This window comes from Scatophagus argus, chromosome 5 (genome assembly GCF_020382885.2).
Source record: "Scatophagus argus isolate fScaArg1 chromosome 5, fScaArg1.pri, whole genome shotgun sequence".
Lineage (NCBI taxonomy): Eukaryota > Metazoa > Chordata > Actinopteri > Scatophagidae > Scatophagus > Scatophagus argus.
In genome coordinates, this window is record NC_058497.1 from 17,068,283 (window position 1) to 17,088,343 (window position 20,061).

General features: G+C 39.6%; 2 protein-coding genes across 3 annotated transcripts; one reads left to right on the plus strand and one right to left on the minus strand.

Annotated features, from left to right (window-relative positions):
* Positions 1-239: 239 nt before the first annotated feature.
* Positions 240-10,873, plus strand: aadac (arylacetamide deacetylase). 2 transcript variants are annotated; one of them, XM_046389287.1, is made up of 5 exons: positions 240-1,023; positions 4,047-4,275; positions 4,881-4,950; positions 6,344-6,515; positions 7,844-10,873. In XM_046389287.1, exons 1-5 carry the CDS (start codon positions 883-885, stop codon positions 8,468-8,470), a joined length of 1,239 nt encoding a protein of 412 aa, XP_046245243.1. In that variant the 5' UTR covers positions 240-882; the 3' UTR covers positions 8,471-10,873. The 2 variants fall into 2 exon arrangements, with proteins under 2 accessions (XP_046245243.1, XP_046245244.1); XM_046389288.1 differs by lacking the exon at positions 240-1,023 and adding an exon at positions 2,339-3,303.
* A 1,561-nt stretch (positions 10,874-12,434) lies between these two features.
* Positions 12,435-16,267, minus strand: LOC124059362 (succinate receptor 1-like). Its single transcript, XM_046389289.1, has 3 exons — positions 15,776-16,267; positions 15,025-15,099; positions 12,435-14,782 (listed from the first exon to the last, which is right to left on the minus strand). The coding sequence occupies exons 2-3, from the start codon at positions 15,025-15,027 to the stop codon at positions 13,832-13,834; spliced, it is 954 nt and encodes a 317-aa protein (XP_046245245.1). The 5' UTR covers positions 15,028-15,099; positions 15,776-16,267; the 3' UTR covers positions 12,435-13,831.
* Between the last annotated feature and the right edge of the window lie 3,794 nt (positions 16,268-20,061).

Below are 20,061 nucleotides of genomic sequence, written 5' to 3' on the forward strand. Positions count from 1 at the left end.
ACTACAAAAAAATAGTGTCCGGTGATCTGAGAAAAAAACAAACTAACAAAAAATTAAATAAATACTGCACTTAAAACCTGTTGGTCAAACTTTTACAGCACTGAAGCTTTTCTTTTTTTCCCCCCAAAACGTGACAGCAAGCCCTGCCAAGAAACGAGACATCTCATCTGACTCTGTTACCAGTAATATAATTAGCTTATGCTGCCTTGCAACTATAGCTGTTAAGCTGCACTACAGAGTCATTTCATTCATGCTGCTGCTACAAGTCGTGTTACACCTATATTGAGGTATTCTCTCATTTTAAAGCTTAGGCTACCCGAGAAGCACATGCGGATCTCGTGGAGAGCACAGCTGCCACTTTCAGCTACAGGGATCTGGAGTGACATTCACCCAAGAAAATCACTGCAGGCCTAATATTCCTGGGGTGGGGGGCGTGCAAAGTTGAATACGCGAGTCACTCCTGTTTTTATAAGCTGCGATATTTGTGTGCATCAGTTGCATCTTGGCACAAAGTTTTGTCGCACGCGCTCGCTCGCTCGCTCGCTTTGGAGGCACCTGCGGAATTTGCGGCACGGGCCAAGGTGGGACGGTTCTGCCTCGTGAGTACACAGGGTGCGCGCTCCTGTATCCGTATCACTGACACCTAAATTAATTCTGCTTCTCCACGAGACAGACATGCGTTACGAAACGCGCACGAGCAGGGAAGAAAAGCTCCGAACATGCACGCCGATAAACACCAAATGACAACAAACACGTGCTGTCATATTTAGCTTTGAGTGGATCCAAAATTAATTCCGAGCGTACGTTTTGTCGCGCACCGGAGCTACTTGTTAACAAGCGCAACCAACAGTCTGTTTGTGTTTGTACCCCGCACGTCGTAAAATGAGGTTGGGAAGCATCATTTTATTCGTTGCTCTCTGCTCTTTTACCGCTTATTATATTTATGAGCCCCTTCCGGAGGAGATTGAGGAGAGATGGAAACTCATGCTGACCAACTCTTTCTTCAGGAGTCTCAGCCACCTGGTAAGGAAAACCCGGTATTCTTGCAGGCTGTTATGTCTGCTGGTGTTGATAATTACTTTGGATTTAAATCCCTATAGAATAAGCCATGTCCACTGCAAGTGGACATGCATGGGTTTCTCACTCATTACAGTTGTATATATATGATTTACGCATGCGTTACGCATTAAATTACAAATATTTAACATTGTCTTCCTTAGGTGTGTTCGCTCAGAGTAGTCAAGTGGCAGGTTAAACGTTTATTGTATTTTGCTGATGTGGATGTACATGCTGGTTACACCAGATTATGTCAGATGCTAATCCATGTGTTGTATAGTCCCTGCTCACCTGTTCTAATAATAGACCCTATTAAGGAAACTGGACTTGTTAATGACCGTTGGACGCCTGTGGTTTACTGTAGTCCGTTGTGATGCGGCTGACATGAATCTTTATAGGCTTTAAACACAGCACGCAGCACACATGGTTGTAACTGTAGGCTGTAGAAATGAGCAGCAGTTTATTTTACCACACTTTGTCTTTATTAAATGATGCGCATAGAGTAAAATAAGTATTGAACATGTCACCATTTTTCTCAGTAAATATATTTCTAAAGGTGCTATTGACATTGCAGATTTCATCAGACATCAGTAACATCCATTGCAATCCACACATGCAAAGAAATCAAGCCATAGATGTCCATAATTTAAGTTAAATGTAATAATGTGAAATGACACAGGGAAAAAGTATTGAACACATGAAGAAAGGGAGGTGCAAAAAAGGCATGGAAAGCCAAGACACCAGCTGAAATCTATCAGTAATTAGAAAACAAATTAATATGAGCTGGTTCAGTCCCAACTGATGGCCTATAAAAAGGTGTCTCATTACCAAGGTGTCACAAGAAACATCTCATGATGAGTAAAGGCAAAGAGCTCTCGCAACCTTATTGTTGCAAAACATACTGATCGCATTGGTTATAGAAGGATTTCCAAACTGATGAATGTTCCAGATAGCACTGTTGGGGCCATAATCTGGAAGTGGATCATTTCGCCATAAACCGACCTTGAGCAGGTGCTCTTTGGATGCCATAATACACACCCAAAAACACCATACCAGTGAAGTTTGGAGGTGGGAACATCATGGTGTGGGGCTGTTTTTCAGCATACGGCACTGGAAAACTTCATATAATTGGGCAGTCGTGGATCAGCGGTTAGGGTGTCGGACCCGTAACCGGTGGATCGCTGGTTCGATTTCCCGTCCCGGTGTCCATGGCTGAGGTACCCTTGAGCAAGGTACCTAACCCCCACCGCTCCCCGGGCGCTGCAAAATATGTCACGAATAGAAAAATGTACCAAGACAACCTTGTTAAAAATCTGCTACCATCTACCAGAATGACAAAGATGAAACAAGGCTGGACATTTCATTTCAAGACAATGATCCCAAATTCACAGCAAAGAAAACTCAATTGGTTTCAGAGAAAGAAAATAAAGCTGCTAGAATGGCCCAGCCAATCACCTGATTAGAAGCCCATAGAAAATCTATTGAAAACTAAAGATCAGAGTTCATAGAAGAGGCCCATGGAATCTGCTAAGTCCAGGTCTTTCTGAAGCACTCCACGAGTGGCCTTTGGCTCTTGGACAACTCTTCTGATAATTCAGTGGTTTAGAAATCCTTCTATAACCCATGCCATCAGTATGTTTTGCAACAGTAAGGTTGCAAAGCTCTTGCGAGAGCTCTTTGCTTTTACCCATCATGAGATGTTTCTTGGTAATGAGGTGCCTTTTTTATAGGCCATCAGTTGGGACTGAACCAGCTGATATTAATTTGCACTGACAAGGGGAAGGATTGCTTTCTAATTACTGATTTCAGCTGGTGTCTTGGCTTTCCATGCCTTTTTGCACCTCCCTTTCTTTATGTGTTCGATGCATTTTCCCCTCTGTCATTTCACATTAATACACATAACTTAATTTATGGACATCTATGGTTTGGTTTCTTTGTATGTGTGGATTACTTGGGTTGTTCTGGTGAAAATTTCATGTCAATAGCACCTTTTGAAATATTGTTAAATAACCATTTAACAACTAGCAAGGCACTCACTGAGTAGTGTTTAGGTAGTAGTGGTAGTTAACATACATCTTAAGAAATATTTAGCGGTGGGAAAAAGGGCAGTTGCAAAGCTACTCCCTGTAACATAACAGGACATTGTTATTTGTGCTGTTGGGGAATAATGTTCAGTTCCAAAGTTTCTCTGTGACAGTCTTCATGGGGGAAAGAATATCATTTTAGCGTGAAAAATTCTTTCATAAGGTAAGAAATTCTGTTTGTTTTTATCATCATGTAAGATGTAGTGCATCACAGAGCCAAACCTCTTATTTGGGCCTACATTGTTGAATTATGTAGCAAAATTCATGCTCCCTGACCAGGCGTACAGCCATTCTTTTAAATGATTGATTCCCGGATGAGGGTGTGATTACAACAAGTGTTTTATTTATTAATTAGACCTTACTCATGGAGAATGTGCTGTACATTTTATAGTAAATAACAGATGAACAGGATAAAAAGTATTTTTATTCGAACCTTCTATTATGATAGAGATATAGGGTTTTTTTTCAGACAGATGGAAGTGCCTGAAGGCACATAGAGCTTTGAGTGCATGTGTCTTTGATGAGTTTATAGCCGCTGTAGAGGAACATCAGCTGATTAGCCTCATGCCAGCCACTGGCTGCCTAGCTCATCAAAAATAAAAGAATGAAAGTATGGGTCATGCTTTCGGTTCATGTGGTTACTCAGAACAACTACCTGCAGGGGATTGTTGACATTTTTAAAAAAAATTCACATGACCATAGCATCCCACACTCTGTGATATGACCACATTGTTTAAACTTTTCTCATTTTAAGATTATAAGCTTTGGGATATATGTTTATTTTAGGATAAACTGACTTACAGTAGCCTAATTGTAAGTACAAAAGGTAATATGCGTTTCAGGTTTGATGAACAATGACAAATGTAATGTCTTTCTCTATGTTTCATGCTGTGTTTCCCTCTACAGGCAGACCTCAGTGAATTACTGGGGCTGAAGGACTATATGGGGGTAATGTACCTCATTACTCTGGTTGAAAAGGTGGTGCCTGTGTCTGACGAGCATGTGAAGGTGACGGAGGAGAACTTTGATGGAGTGGAGGTGGTGGTGTACCAGCCAAAACAGCAGGGTGGTGACAGTGAGCTCAGGAGAGCTGTCATATACCTGCATGGTGGAGGATGGTGTCTGGGGAGCGCCAGTAAGTTGATGGGTGGGCCCGTCTTCTCCTTTATCACACAGAATTATGACTCTGTGACTTTTAATGATGGACAGAAAAATGGATGGATGGATAATACACATTCTTGTGATGTGTTCATCATGCAATAATTCAACTGTTCAACTCTGAGAAAGCACTCAGACATTTCACGATTTGATTGATGTGCCAAATAACTTTCCAGTTTTATATGGACTCATTATGACAGCTGTTATGAAGGGATCATAAATACTGGAAAAAAAAACTATCAAACAAAAGCCACCACGGTTTCACAGTTTCCCAAGGAAATAACACGCCGTCTGCAGGAGCGGTGGGAAGCTTAGAGGGTGGTTACCCTTGCTAATCCAAAACGTAAAGACATGACATGCAATCTGACACATCTCATGCTGTTTTTGCAATCTGTTGAACAGTTGTAACAGTTACAGTGACAGATCTTTCCAGGAAGGACCTTTTGACTGTATGGTAGGTTCATCCCTGTTAGTGCAGTGTTACCTCTGTGTAAGGAGACGTGATGTCAGGATGTGACTTCCTGTGGTGGTTTGTGTTGCTTCAGAATCTGATCTGTGTTTCTGTCTTCACTGTCTTTGCAGGGATGAGTCCGTACGATTTCCTGGCCAGAAAAATAGTCACTGAGCTAGATGCAGTGGTTCTTTCTGTAGAGTAAGTATTTCATATTTTATAACCAGTTACATGCAGTTATGGTAATATACTGCACAAAATGTCGAAATTGACAGAGTAATTACAGTTTGCCCGCAAAGAGCATGAAAGTGTTGCAGGGACAGGCACATTTAATGGATTAATTATTTAGCTCAGAATTTCCTCTTACATTCTTTTTTATCCCCCTGCTCTTTCTTTCTGTCTCTCACGGTTTTTTGGTTGTCATGCGCCTGTCTGCCTTCATTAATCACAGGCTAGATGGAAGTGAGGATGCAGTAGAGTGAAGCTAACAGGTTTTCATTTGGGTCTGGCAAAGCTTTTCCCTGTCACAGCTACACTCACTGTTGTTCTTTGGCACATCCGGCTTTAGCTGTGACCCTCAGTGCTGTAACTTTCATTCACCATTACTTTCTCTGTCCTTCCACCTCGCTATTCATAGCTTTTCCGCCGTTACTGATCAACAGTTGGGTGGAAGATTAGCACTCAATCATACTAATTTGGTTGGGCTTGTAGACATATAGGATTTGACTGTTGGGAGGCAGAGTGGATTGCTCTGTGGGATGTTTGGAGATGTTGCCTTATCTGCCTCATCCAAATTCCTGTATGCAATTTGAGAGTAAGAGTAATTCCAGCATTTCGCAATCTCTTATGTGTAACAGATGGTTTCTAGATTGAAACACTTGTAGAGATGGCACCAACAGGGAATAAAAACTGTGAAGAAAAAAAAAAAAAAACAAGGTTTAGCAGTTTATTCAGTTGTTTACTTTATTGAAAATTATAAAACATTTATTTTGTTTTCCATTTTTTAATGTAGTTTTATTTTGGGAGATAATTTTCTTGAAAAAAAAAAAGTTTTGTGTCACTACTTTTATTTGATTTTATCATCATTCATCATTCATCATTTGCCAGAAAATGTATTTGGTCAAGGAGATACATATTTAAATAAAGCTTGAATGAAAATGAATCATTTAGATAAATCTGGTGAATTTATGTTACTGGTTTCAGTTCATGTGCATCATGATAACTTGTCAGTTTCCTCTAGAATTTCCCTCATATGTCTTGTCTAAACATAGACTGTGCAGAGGTTGTATAACAGGCCAGTGTAGTGAGATCACCTTGTCTTTTACAGCCTGGGAGAGCGACTTCTCTGTTTGTTCTCTCAAACATGTCCACATGAAATGAAAAAAGCTCATCTTCAAACCTGCTATTTGTATTCAATATTAGAAGTAATAAGAAAGTAAAATAACACTGTACATGTGCCCTAAGTCTGGGTTAAATTTTGTACAGCCTTTTTTATTTATACTTTACCAAGTGTTATCCCCTTGCAAATGTCATCATGGTTGGTCTGTGCACATGCCCCATTCAAAGCTCATGTTTATTTATGGTTTATTTTCAGGTACCGCCTTGCCCCTGCTCACCATTTCCCTGTCCCATATGAGGATGTATACAATGTGGTCAAACACTTCCTCCAGAAGAGGGTGCTGGCCCAGTACTCTGTGGACCCAGGACGCATTGCTGTGTCTGGAGATAGTGCTGGGGGAAACCTGGCAGCTGCTGTCTCCCAGCAGGTAACAAATCTCTTCTGTGTGCCAGCTCTATTTTTTTTCTCTATTTAACATTTGGAAAAAGGACTGTATGAAGAACTGACATGAGATAAGGTTAATGATGTAAACACCATCCTTGTGTAGTGTGCTGCTCATGAGGGTCCATACATACATGGCTGTCTGCTTCCTCACCATGTTGACAGCGGTTGGCAGCAATAACTCCAACTGGATTGCAAGGAGATTGTGTATTCCCCACAGGAAGAAAAAGATTCAGACCAAAAACACGCTTTAAGAAACTAACCAGGACATCATAGAAAAATATAAAGTTGAAGGGGAATTTGTTAAATTAGGAAGTGAATATATGTATTCCCAATAGGCATAAATATATTACTGATATACTGATTCAGAGGGAATGGGATTTCATCCCACAAAAGATCTATGGCTGTTCATTTAAGAGAAAAGAAAAGAATAAAAATAAGCAGTAAATTTTCAGCCTTGCATAGGGCAACACTTACCTGAATAGATAAAATGAGATCACAACCTTAGTGAAGCGTGCTCTCTTATGATAAGGTCTTTGGAATTTAATTTTGTACTGAAATAATGATTTAGGTTTCGGTTGTGAGTGAATTCTATGACACTATCTCCAATACAGTTTCACAGTGCAAATATTTGAAACGACAAATACTTGTTATCTGCGAATCTGTGCAACCTATGGTTACTCATAACATTGTTCTCTGTGCAGGCTTGTAAATCCTTTTGCTTGTGTAATTAGGGCTTTAATTCATCTAGATGACCTCACTCTGATGACTCATTCTAGGTGGTGGGCCGTATGTCAACAGTCCAGATGAAGCAGCAACTAATGCTGTAGTGGTTTAAAAACAAATCAAACAAAAGCACCACGTCTCATCCAACAGGGGCTCTAGCTGTGTGGTACATCATCAACCTTACTGTTTGTGGGCCATGAAGGGCTTCTAGTGTCTCACCATGGAGGATAACTGATCCTTCAAAGTGCTTCACTGTCCTGATCTACAAGATTCTGGAGCAGACATCACGTTCCTGGGCTCCCTATGAGTAGATGTTTGGAGACAGCACTAAACAGGGATTTGTTTACTTTGAGACAACAACCCAGTGCGGTCATTGCTTTGCACTGTCATGACAGTGACCCCGTGACAATCCTCCCTAATGAAAAGTTCTTGTATACCTTCTTTTCCCTTCTGTCAGGTTGCATAGCCACAGAGTTCTCAGGCAGGTAGATAATCCACTGAACTGCTCAGTGATGACTTCTGGTAAAGAGGAACACTTCATATTTAATTATTTATCCAAAATTAATCCCTCTTTGCCTTTCTTCACAGTTACAAAAAGAGCCTGGACAGCAGGTTCAGTTGAAGGCCCAAGCACTCATCTACCCTGTGCTGCAGGCTTTGGACCTTAACACCCCTTCCTACCAGCAGAATCAGGACATGCCCATTCTTCCCCGCACCCTCATGGTGCGTTTCTGGAGTGAGTACTTCACCAGTGACAAGGCTCTTTTCAGAGCCATGATGGCCAACACCCATAACTGCCCTGAATCTTCCAGCCTGCTGAAGTTTGTCAACTGGAGCGCCTTCCTGCCAGAAATATATCATAAAAAATACAACTACAGTGTTCCTGCTGTGGCAGAGGGAGTTGGAGGGAAGGCAGTTGGGATGGATGGACCATCTCAATCCTTTGCTGACCCGAGGGCATCGCCCCTGCTTGTTCCAGACACGGCCTTACACACTCTGCCCAAAGCCTACATTCTAACATGTGAGTATGATGTTCTCCGAGACGATGGGATCATGTATGTCATGCGGCTCCGTGCTGCCGGTGTTGAGGTGACACATGAACATTATGACACAGGATATCATGGAGCAATGATGTTCACTGTGTGGCCAACCGACTTCCTGATTGCACGTCGGATGATAGACAACTATATTAAATGGCTCAAGGAAAACTTGTAAAAACTCTTGAGTATTAATATCCATTCCAGTTTTTCCACACAGTGCGCCAGAGTTTGATTAGGTGCATTTGTTTCCCATCTGGTGTTCTACTTTCTGTTCATTTGTTTTGCTTTGGACTTTCGATTTTCTGTAAATATATTGAGCAATTTATTCACTTCTTTTTCCACTCACATTAGATATCTGTAGGAAACAGAATTTTGAAAGAACAGTTCATGCTATGTTTTTTTTATTTTTTTTATTTTTTCACAAAACCTGGTTAAGTACAGCACAACACATGTGATACCATCACCCATGTATAAAAGTATTACAGTGTTTATTGTCCAACAAACACAGTACTACTCAGAAAGGTCAGAGGGTAAAAATCATTCACATATGTAAAGATGGATGACGTTTCGCCACTTCCTTCCACTGTACAAAAATGATGAGTGTCATCTTGCACTGGTCAGGTCATTTGGAGCCAGAGTCTGTGCAGTCATGATCAGGTGGTGTAGCTGTATTCAGACACCCATCTGACTCAATTGCAAGCAGGGCTCAGGTGTCAATCATGACACCACACTTCCTTTCAATAGCACCAGGTAAGTAAAACCAAACTTACCAGAAACGTGAACACTTGAATCTAGATCAGTGTGGTAAGAACTACCTTGGTTTTATTTTGGCATATGCTCCATCTGCTGACATGGAGGGGATGGGGTCATGCCCCATACTGCAGTCAGCCACCAGGGGGTGATTAAGGTGTTCTGGCTTCATTTTTGGGAGCTCTAATGCCTTCCATCTTCATATATGTCAATGATATGTAAAGTCAAACTGTGGAATATGACAAAAGTTGCTGTTATGCGTGATGATAGTAGCTGGCCCTGTGTGGTGCTGTTCGTTGTTGTTTCCCAGCACAGGACCTGCTACCTGATCTTATGTCTGTTGTGTCAGTGTCAATACTAGAAGTGAGCAATGCATGGTACTAGATTCAGTGCTTTTCCATTTAGGGTTTTAAGAATACAGTTTAATACTTGGCGCACATGAAGAGGAGTTTCACAAAAGCCAAAAATTTGGCCAAAGTCAACATTTATCACTGAGTGCAGCTGATATTGAAACCTAAGACTGTTTTGATACATATAATTCCTGTGTTCCTGACATTGCATCAAAGGGTGACAAGTGATATTAAGTTTAACAAAGAAAGAACTAGCCCTCAGTTGTGTAGCCCATACATGTAAATTAATGAGCCACATTCCACCCAGAATATTGGTTTATAAGTTAAGACCAAGCTGTGATAAGGAGCATACCTCCAAACATTCTTCACATCATGCCTACACGCATTTTTAGTGATTGAGCTTTGTGTGATGTAGCAATACGTCAAAGAGAGGGTTAATATCCAAGAGGGAATTAGAACAACATTTTATTTGGAGCCTTAATATTTACAGCACAGCACGTGTCAGCATCTTGAGAGTTCTCTACAATAAATATTATAGGCTGTGTGTGTGTGTGTGTGTGTGTGTGTGTGTGTGTGTGTGTATTCTAACCCCATCTTTGTTCAAGCATGAGTTTACTGTAGTGTAGATTAAAATGCTTTGCAGGTGGCAACCCAGAAATTACAGTCATTTGAGAATAGCAATAAATTTCACTGAACAATAAATTTAACCATCTACATGTTCACAATAAATAAGCTAGTATAGCTCCCAGTAAAGAGCTGCCTTGGTGTAATGAATATAAGAAATGGCACAGTGGCGGCTGCGCCACTGTTAGATGAAGTTTCCTGCGCAAGATCAAGTACCAGTTTGATGATGAAATTTGGAATAGTGTGCAGACAGGAGACTGGCGGTAAGACTGTAGCCATATCTCTAGGCTGTGACTTGTCTATGACTGCAGTTTGTTAGTCCCTGAATCTCTGCTATAACAACATTCGAATGAAATGAAATTGTATTTGTTTTTCCCTGAGGCCCAACAGTCATATGAGGTGGCTTGAAACTACGCACTTGTCTCTCCCTTTTATCTTTCTGTCTGGGTGACGTCGTCCTGTGAGTTCACTGCACATGGGATGGTTATCTAAAAAATAACAGGGAGGTAAAAGGTTACCAAAAATAACCCTTGATATAAATGCCTCTGTTCTTTAATATCTCACTGTACTGTTCAGAAAGAGTTATGGTTGATATAAACCAGCTCAAAGGTTTTTTTTTTTCAGTTTCTCATTTTCACAAAAAAAATTGCATTACACAATTGCATTAAGTATGTAACTAAGAAGAGACAGCTTTACAGTTGGGTTTTGTCATTTTCTGGAGCACTGTTACATTCTCAGATGTAAATATGATTACTTCTGTTTTTGTTTTGAACCTCCTCCTGGTAAACTTAACAATTTGCATAATTTTTGATTTTAATGGTGTCTGTCAATAAACTAAATTTACCTTTAAACTACTAATCACTTGTACTTGTGTGTGTATGTGCAATTAAATACCATGTAAAAAAGACCTACTAGAACAACATCCTGTTACCTGTTACAGGTACGACACATGCATTTCATGTAGTAAAAGTGAAAAAGAAAATATGCTGAGAATATTCTATATAGACTCAGAGTAAATCCACTTGGCGCCACTTGCAGTACAGTTGATCTGCCAACATACTGCAGACTGTGTCGACAGATCTTCCACTAAACACACCTACACATGTTCAGTCCAAGAGGTTGGAAAAAAGAATAGAAGAACAGGCTGTTTATTTTTTTCCTCTGGGTAGCAAAGAGGGTGACGCATGAGTGCGAACAAACCATTTATACTAAAGGATGATTCAAATGGGTCAACCTCGTTCATCTTTACACATTAAACAAAACACTCCACGCCTCCTGGGTGTAGAGTGAACTATTTATGTGCTACACTATGCTGGTCATATTCTTTGATGTGCTGGCCTTTTGTGCAAATGTGAGTACAGGTACTTTTTGTGTGTATGTGCTTTTTTATCCCTCAGTAGATGAAATGGTGGAACTGTTCACAAGCTCCTCCACTACCATGGAGGGCTAATAACTGTAACGTGAATTGGATTATGGCAGATGATTCCTTTAAACTGTTAATGTATAGTGGTTTTTCACGGATTATGCTTACATACAGTATAGAAAACGCACAAATACTTACTGTGCTCGCACAAAGGAATGCAAGTAAGCAGGGACACACTGCTCCCGGAAATCTGCACTTTGTGTAAACGCGATTTTGTCTCTGGTTTGGTTAACACATATATGCCCACAGTGACCCATCGTGTCATTTTCAAAGCTCAGATACCATCAAAGATTTGAAGCCCCGGCCGGACAAGGTAGATTTGTTTTCATATTAATTATAACTGATTAATGACTCAATCATTCAGATATCAATTTCTTCTGCCTCATATCAGTGCTTGTTAACAAACAGCAGCCTTCCTAAAAACCTGTATAAAGAACCCTTGTTGCCAAAATGGCCACAGTTGGTTGATATCTCATTATTTGTAATACAGAGCCTCAGAGTCTGAGTTTGTCCTCATATGTACTTTTGTGCTGCCTTTTTGAACAGACTCCTTCTCAGCACCACCCCACTGGCTTTTTATTATGAAACTTGAAACACACACACACACAGAACACATTTTTCATCATTGCTTCTTTTCTTTGCTCATTCCAGGAGAGATGCCAATATAAACGAAATAACGGATCAAGCAAGGTGTGATTAATCATGAGTGAAAGAAAGCACCTGATCCTTTCTGTTGTATTAAAGCCTTCTGAAGTTAAGTGTTTTTATGGGGATTTAAGGCCTAAATAAGCTCCAAAGGCTGCTGACAGGCAAATGTGAAGGAGGTGTTCATTACAGCTGAGAACTTCAGATGATTCCAACTTCAGAAATATGTACTATAATGTTTTTAGAACATATTAGGAGGGTTCAGAAAACACAGAAAACAACACTAAAAACAGGATTCGTGAAAGAAAAGAAAATAATTAATGCGTAAAATGTCTATTGAGATTATTTTGTAGTGTCAGTGTTTCAAACTTAAGTAAAAAAAAGAGGAAATTGCTGCTTTGGAGATAAGTTTGTGTTTTATTACGAACTCAAAGTAAATGTTTCTAGGCTGACACAACACGTGCATACTTTGCAAAGTAATGATCTGTATGCTACAGTGCCAGTACATACTTAGACAACAGCCAAATCCAAAACCTTCATCCTACTGATGACTTGGTTGAAAAGGTCACACTGTAAGGTGCTACATAACTCAGCAAGTTGGGAACGCTTGAATCCATGAAAAACTAAAACAACAGAGAATATCAAAACATGAAACTGTTTCCCTTGACTGATTTTCAGAAAGATCACAGAAATCTCTTTTAGTATGTGTAAATGATAGCAAATACTCCTTTTTAGTACAATATCCCCTTTCAAGAAATGCAGAGAGGAAAGATATACATGTAGAGTGCTGACGAAGAGAAAGGGAACAAAGGTTCTCAGAAATACTTAGAAAATCAGTTACAGGGAAAATTCAGAAGCCAAAGCATCGGTCAGCAGGGTTGAGTATAATTGCACTTGCACTGGAGATCAGTCAGTTACATGTAAATGAACTACAACCTGCATTTCCTTAAATAGTGACCCAGGCCTTTATTTACATTAACCGCAGGAACCCAGTCTTTATATGAGGCAGTCTTCATTATTATTATTTTTTATATGAAACTTCTGCTTGGCAAGCACCTAACAACTGGTCATCAAACAAAGACCCATTTTGTTCCTCTCCCATGTGCCCTGTTAAACTTTATGATCTTAATGCAAACTCCACTGCGGGCCTAATAAGAGGTTATCATATCCTATCTCTAACAGGGCTTTTACTGTAACAACAGCTGATCATGTTTGAACAGCAACCAAGCAAAATGGATCTGAATGAATAAAACAAAATTTCCAGCCATGCTGGGTACATTTATTTAGGAGATTGTAGTCTGACACAAAAAACAGAGGTTCCGGTAGTCTGGATATAAACGTCAAAAGCCACTGCTCTGGTATTTACAGCCAAAAATAGTCATAACTATGAAATAAACAACATTCTTCTTTAGTTGCATAGGGCATTCTGTCACTTCAACAACGATCTGTACATAAGTATCATTACAGTGAAAATAAATGGAAATAACCATTAATTCTGCAGTAAAATTTATTTTACATTATTTTACTTTGTGAGCATGAAATGTAACTTTGCATCACTTTCACTCACTGACATGTTTTTATCACTTACAATCATGTAATTTGTATGCATATGGGCACTACAGCAACCTGGCCACATCATTAATTGACAGTTCAACAGCATTCTAATGGGTGACCCTTACATCAATGAAAATATCAGACAATTTATTTCCTTTTGTGGGATGCAGGGATCGTGTATTGAATTATGTCAGGCTGGTTCTCTTTGCCGTTCTGTCTTTCTGGCCAGCTTGCTGAGCTTAGCAAATAGGAGTTCTCTGAACTTGTCACCCATGAAGAAATAGAAGACTGGGTTGATGACACTGTGGAAGAAGGCTAGTGGTCGGGTCAAGATGTATATGCCCTCTATGTACATTGATGTACATGAGTGCAGGTCTGACCAGACCTGCCAAGATGCTATTCTGATGTTTCTCAGCACATGGTAGGGAGTGTAGAAAACCAGAAACATGACTGCCGCTGACGCAACAACTCTGAGAGGTCGTTTGAATGAAGGAGTTCTGCGTTGTAGAGACCTTTCCTGGACACAGAGCAGATGTGCAATTTGGTGGGAGAACCCACAAAGTGCAAGCAGAGGGAGGATGTAACCAGTCACAGTTAGGCCCAGGCTGTAGCCTAATGTATTGATGTCTCCTCTTAGACTAGCAAAATCCTCACAGCGTGTCTGGTTCTGACTTTGCAGATCCTGGGCCATCAGTGCTATCATTGGACAAACTTCCACGTTGACAGCTAGCCAGCTCAGAATTGTTATGGTCAGGGCTGTTCGTTGCCTCAGCAGGTAGTGGTTTCGTGTTGGATGTCTTATGAGCAGAAAGCGATCCATGCTAAGCCAAACCATGAAGAGGATGGAAGAGTAAAGGTTGACATGCAGGATATAGCGGTTGACAATGCAAGCATAATGATTGGTCTCTTCTTGGTCATTTGCGTAGAGGTAGGCGAGACGTGGCAGTGTACAGAGGAAAATAAGATCAGAAACTGCCAGGCTGAAGAGGTAAATATTGCAACTTTGCCACTGTGGCAGACAAAATATGTAACCAAATACAACAAATAGGTTGCCAGGGAAACCAATGGCGAACTCTATGCCATAACATGTTGACAGGAAGTACTTCTTCAGCATGGAAGTGTTATCTGTACAGTTAAACACCTGAGAAGAGGGGAGGAGAGAAGACAGCAGAAGGTGAGGAAATAGAGGAAAAGGGAAGGGAGGGGGATAGGGGTGGGGGTGAGGAGGCAAGAAGGAACAATCTGTTGAGTAACGATCAAAACAAAATCTTGGAACTGTGAACTCCAACTTTCAATAACAGATTCAATAAAAACAAATTTAGGATTCACAGTTTAACACATTCTGCAGACTATAAATATAGTATGTGTTGGTACAAGACTTACCATGATGTGCTTGCTGTCTAGTAGCTGTTGGTAGCGTGAATAGGGAGTGCAATCAAGAGCAGGTGCAGCCACTATCTGTACAGTGGAAACAGTAAACAGTTCTGAGGGTGCTGACGCCTCCAATATGACATGACTGGAAAGCCCCTAGCAGACATAATAGGTTACTTTATAACTGTATGTCTATGTCATGTCTTGTCATCTGGCACACCCTTTTAGAAGCTCAGAGAAGCCCTCGTGTGGTATTAAATTTGATGTGACCAGCTTGTGAGTGTTTAAAAACATGTTAAGTTTTGAATCAATAACCTGTTATTGGCTGCTTTAACAGTTATCGCAAACTTTTGCATTAATCTCAGAAAAACGTTTATAACACAGTTTTCCTGACCACCAGGAAGAGTGTTTCAATTTCATGTTTAAGATTATGTGTTTTATTTGATTACAGTTCAAAAAATCCTGCATCATTGTGGGTTTGTAGGATTAAAATGCAGATCTTCATAAAAACTCCTCCACGTCCTCCTCGGCAGCGCTGGCTTTTCCAACAGCGCCTTCTTAAATGTTGATCAAAAAGAGGTCTTATGTTGCTGAAAAGCAACATTAGACTCTTAAAGCAACCAGTGGATCCTTCATCTATGCACTTGGCCTAGACACATCCTATTGTTTTTCCATCAGTAAGGACAGATATGTTGATACAAACCTTTGAATTGCTATAGAGAATACTAATAGGAATAGTTTGGCATTCTTGTGGTGTACTTACAGTCTCCTAAAAGCTGAAGAATATCGCTGGTCTCAAGCAAAAATCATAAGACGTACCCAGAACATTTTCAGGTAGAATTATTTTTTCCCAAAGTTAGCTGTCCAAACAACCATTTCAGGCTGCATTCCTCCTTTTCTTTTTTTGTTTTTTAAAAAAATATTTATTTTCTTTCCCCACTTAATAGAGAAGATCTTTTTCCCCAAAACATAAGGAAATGTGGAAAACTGTAAAACGTAAAAATGTTTTAGTCTCAGTCTTAGTGATTCGATGTCCCCAACAACAGCAGTTCATCCAAGTTTGACTACTTCTCTAAAATTGCGGGATTATATACTTCTACATGCTGTGATGGTTACAGTGACGAACAGCTTTTTCAATTGATTTCTTGTGAGCTAGCGATTTATTTCCCCTTTACTGGAACTTTGCACAATCACTTGAAAGTTTCCTTTTTATTTCAGTCAACTCACCTATGAAAATGCAAGTCTTTGCTGTTTCGATCTCATGGTTAACATGTCAAAGTGATAATGAATAATAGTTCCGATTATTTTTCTTTTTTTCAGTGTTGACCACTTCCTGTCCTGTCTTGCCTTGAAAATCTTTGTGTGAAAAAAAATGTATGTGCCATGTTAATTAGTTTATTATGCATTTGCATTATGCATTTTTGTGACTAACACACAAAAATGTGTAAAACCTTCTTGCTCCAACTGCTAATAATAATGTTTAATTTTAATTTTTTTATATAATTGCTCTATCCAAACCCCTTTTGTTGATGTTCATTATTCCACTTTATACCACTATTTGAATCCCTTCAAACTCAAAACCTATGGGTTCTATGGTTTTTAATTTTATTTTGAAACTCCTAAAAAAACTGTAGAATACGACTGGTCTCAGGCAACAATACAAAACTGAAAAAATTTAGAAGTAGTATATTTGGTCATTGCAGGTAAAATTGACTAAAACCAAGAGTCATTTCACGTTGCACCCTTTCTCTTTTCCTGCTTTCATGAGAATACCTTTCTTTCCCCAAAATAGGGAAGTTTCCCCTACAGTACCTCAAATTTTTAGGTTTATAGTTTCTTCTTCCTTATTTGGACATTCTCTGTCTGTTTCCTTGTTTGTCCATCTTAATACTTTTAACAGGTGCTTTGAAGTTCCCTTTTTTTCTACTGTGTTTACAGCTAACCCACATCCACCTCTCTTACTCTCAAACCCGATCTCTTACAGAAATGGTAGTTCTACAAATGTCACTTTCTGAATTAGTATGATGCACTCTATTGAATTTCACTGTCAGAAAAAAAACAAACAAAAAAACATTTACAATTGGATGGTGATAACTATGTAAAAACACATTAAGGCAGACCTCTTCTGTAGACTTTTTCTCAGTGATAGCTGAGGAGCCTACAATCACACACTTGGGTATTTATGGCTAGAGACTGATATTTGGCCAGACCACTTGAGCAGGTCAGGAGGATTTATTGAGCACTTATAATGCTGTCTTTCTGCAATAAATGTTGCAAAGGCAAGAAATGTCTGAATGTTTTACGACCGCTCAGCAAGGGTATTTTTTGAGCAGAATTTGCTTGTATTATGAAAGAGCTACTTTAGGCTTAAATAAATACATCTAACTTGAACTTGTTATTGTTAAGGCTATAAAGTACAGTATTGTGTCATCTGCATAAAATAATTTTTTAATGGCATTCACTTTCAGGTACACGCAACCAGTCTTAGAAGAGACTCTAGAGGTGAGTCAACAAGTCCAAGTCACAGCAGTGTGTAAGTATTATGTAGTATACTGTATCATATCAACAGAATGATATTCAGTTGAGTCCATCGTGTTCCAGGACAATGCTTGTATGCTTGTGATTTCACCAGATGTGCTGCAGTGCATTTCAGAAGTGTCCCAGAAGCAGCTCCCCACTCAAAGCACAGCTAATCTATTTTTGACAGAAGCCACATCATGTTGACAGAGCAGATCGAGCCGGGCAGGAAGTCAGACAGAAATGGTATCAAGATTATGGCCAATTTTCAAAATAAAACACCCTGTGCAGACTCTGGAATGTGTATCATGGCAGAACAAACAAAAAGGAAACTGGAAAACTCCATACTGGGGCATAATTCATCCCCTACTCACAAGTTTTTGAACTGTAGTTATAATCTGTTTTGATAAAAGTGATTTTAGACAAAGAGCTGACATACAGGAAGAGGTATTTGACAACTACACAACCTTTTATTTCTGTAAAAATGTGTCATTGTTTTCCTGGCTCATTAGAAGATTCTGTTATGTGTTGATGGCCATTGAGACTGTAGCTTTCTCAAAGCTGGAGTTGGCAAGATTGTTGAAACCAGCGAGAATAAACAAGATTTTGAAAGTATCCAACTGAAAAAGTCAGACCCACTCCCATCAGGCCTCCCTCCAAAACACAGTAACTCGCTCTCCCTGACTACACTGACTGCCTCGTAACTCCAGCTTGAAGATATGTGTGAGAGGCAAGATTGTCACATTTAACAAGCTCTCTTAGCTTTTTTAACCTAATACACACTTCATTCTGAAAAGGCTGCCTGCACTTGCTGTTCACTGCTGTGGGTGTGAGCTTTGTATTACTCTGTTAGGTGCTGTAGTGAGGCTCATTCTTTGTTCCAGGCCTGTTCGAGTACCATAGTGAAGCAGTAGGTTGAATATGTCCAAGTCATATGTATGAAAACAACCCTATCAAACAGGGCCAATGTTAGTACTCACAGCTGTCGAGCTTGCATGTTAGCAACGGGAAAGTTTGGCTGGAAGTTCTGTGACATTCTTGTATGACCACTTTGCTAATAACTCTTGCAATATGTACAACTAAATTTGTGGAACACTCACTGAATACACAGACGGAGTAGGTAGACAAGCAGAAAGGCTGTCTAATTGGTGTTTCAATTTGATGGTGTTATGTAACAGTAATGAATAATTTTTTTTTTTTTTTTTTAATGAAAAATGCATCTAAACTAACTTACCAACCATAACTTGAACTATTCTTCTGCAAATTTTAACCTATTCAATTCGCTTGTTATATATTTGTGGACATACAGAAGGAATGTTTGAGTTTAATACTTTGATATTGCACATGGTGGTTTGACATGCCGATTTAACACATCCGTGAAATGTAAGAGTGATCTCTCCACCACAGAAAACAAACATAATGGCTAGAAGGAAATATGCGTTACAATGTTCCTGTTTGGAATATGCTGAGCTTTAATGTGAAATTAATCTGAACTCCAACTGCTATTCATTCACTTTGCTTTGGATCACATGCTGATAACAAAACAATACCAGAGTGTTGACTTTAATTTTCAATCTATGGTGTCAAGCTGCTTTCCTGTGGTTGTGTAACACACCCTGATCTTGATAACACTGATAGGGAGCCTGCCTTATATTTTGTCAACAATGCTTACAATGTTTGTCAGCCTTTAGAGAGCACATGACCTACTGCTGAGAGACATGTGAGGCAAAGTCAGGGTACTACTTTATCCTGCAGAGAAAGAAATCTAGGTATATTAGAGTGGACATGTCCTGAAGAAACCCAGCCTGGGACTGACGCCGGTTTGTTTGGTTATATTACTATGGGATCAGAAATAATCTTCAGCATTCCTGTGCTTTAGTAGTGTTAGTATTTGATCTCGTGGAGGCCAACAGTGGGGCAACGATATGAGTACACGACTTGGGTCAGCTTCTGTCAGGGGATCTTTTGGTTTTATATTATAATCAAAACAAATAAACTATTCATATGTCTGATAATCCCATCCTGTTTTTTAAATACAGTATTGAGAAAGTTTTTTATTTGCCATTTTATGTAATGAGAGTGCCCTCTGGTGGCAGTTGCAAGTGTCTGCTAAAATTTTGGTGTCATTTCACACATTCCAGTTCTTTGTTGGCAATTGTTGTCTTTCTGTTGCTAACCTGTGCTCATGGAGTGCATGCATCTTTCAGGTTTGAACAATACAATGTGACTGTGGACAGTTTGTTTCACCATGAAAGTACTGATCTTCTTTGGGGTTTTAGGTCAAATTATATTACGTACTAATGCACGTTTACAGCATCAGGACTGAAAAGACAACAGTTCACCAAACAGTATTTTTCATTATTTATTTTTTAGCCATTTCCTACATTATGACCTTCATAACTTGCAGCCCTGTGGGGGTGGATGATACAGACCAACAGATCATCCCCTCTAACGCCCACTGGTGTATATATTTCTTTATATCTCAATTCAGACAAATCAGGCATGACTTCAGCAGGTGGATTAACTGGAAAT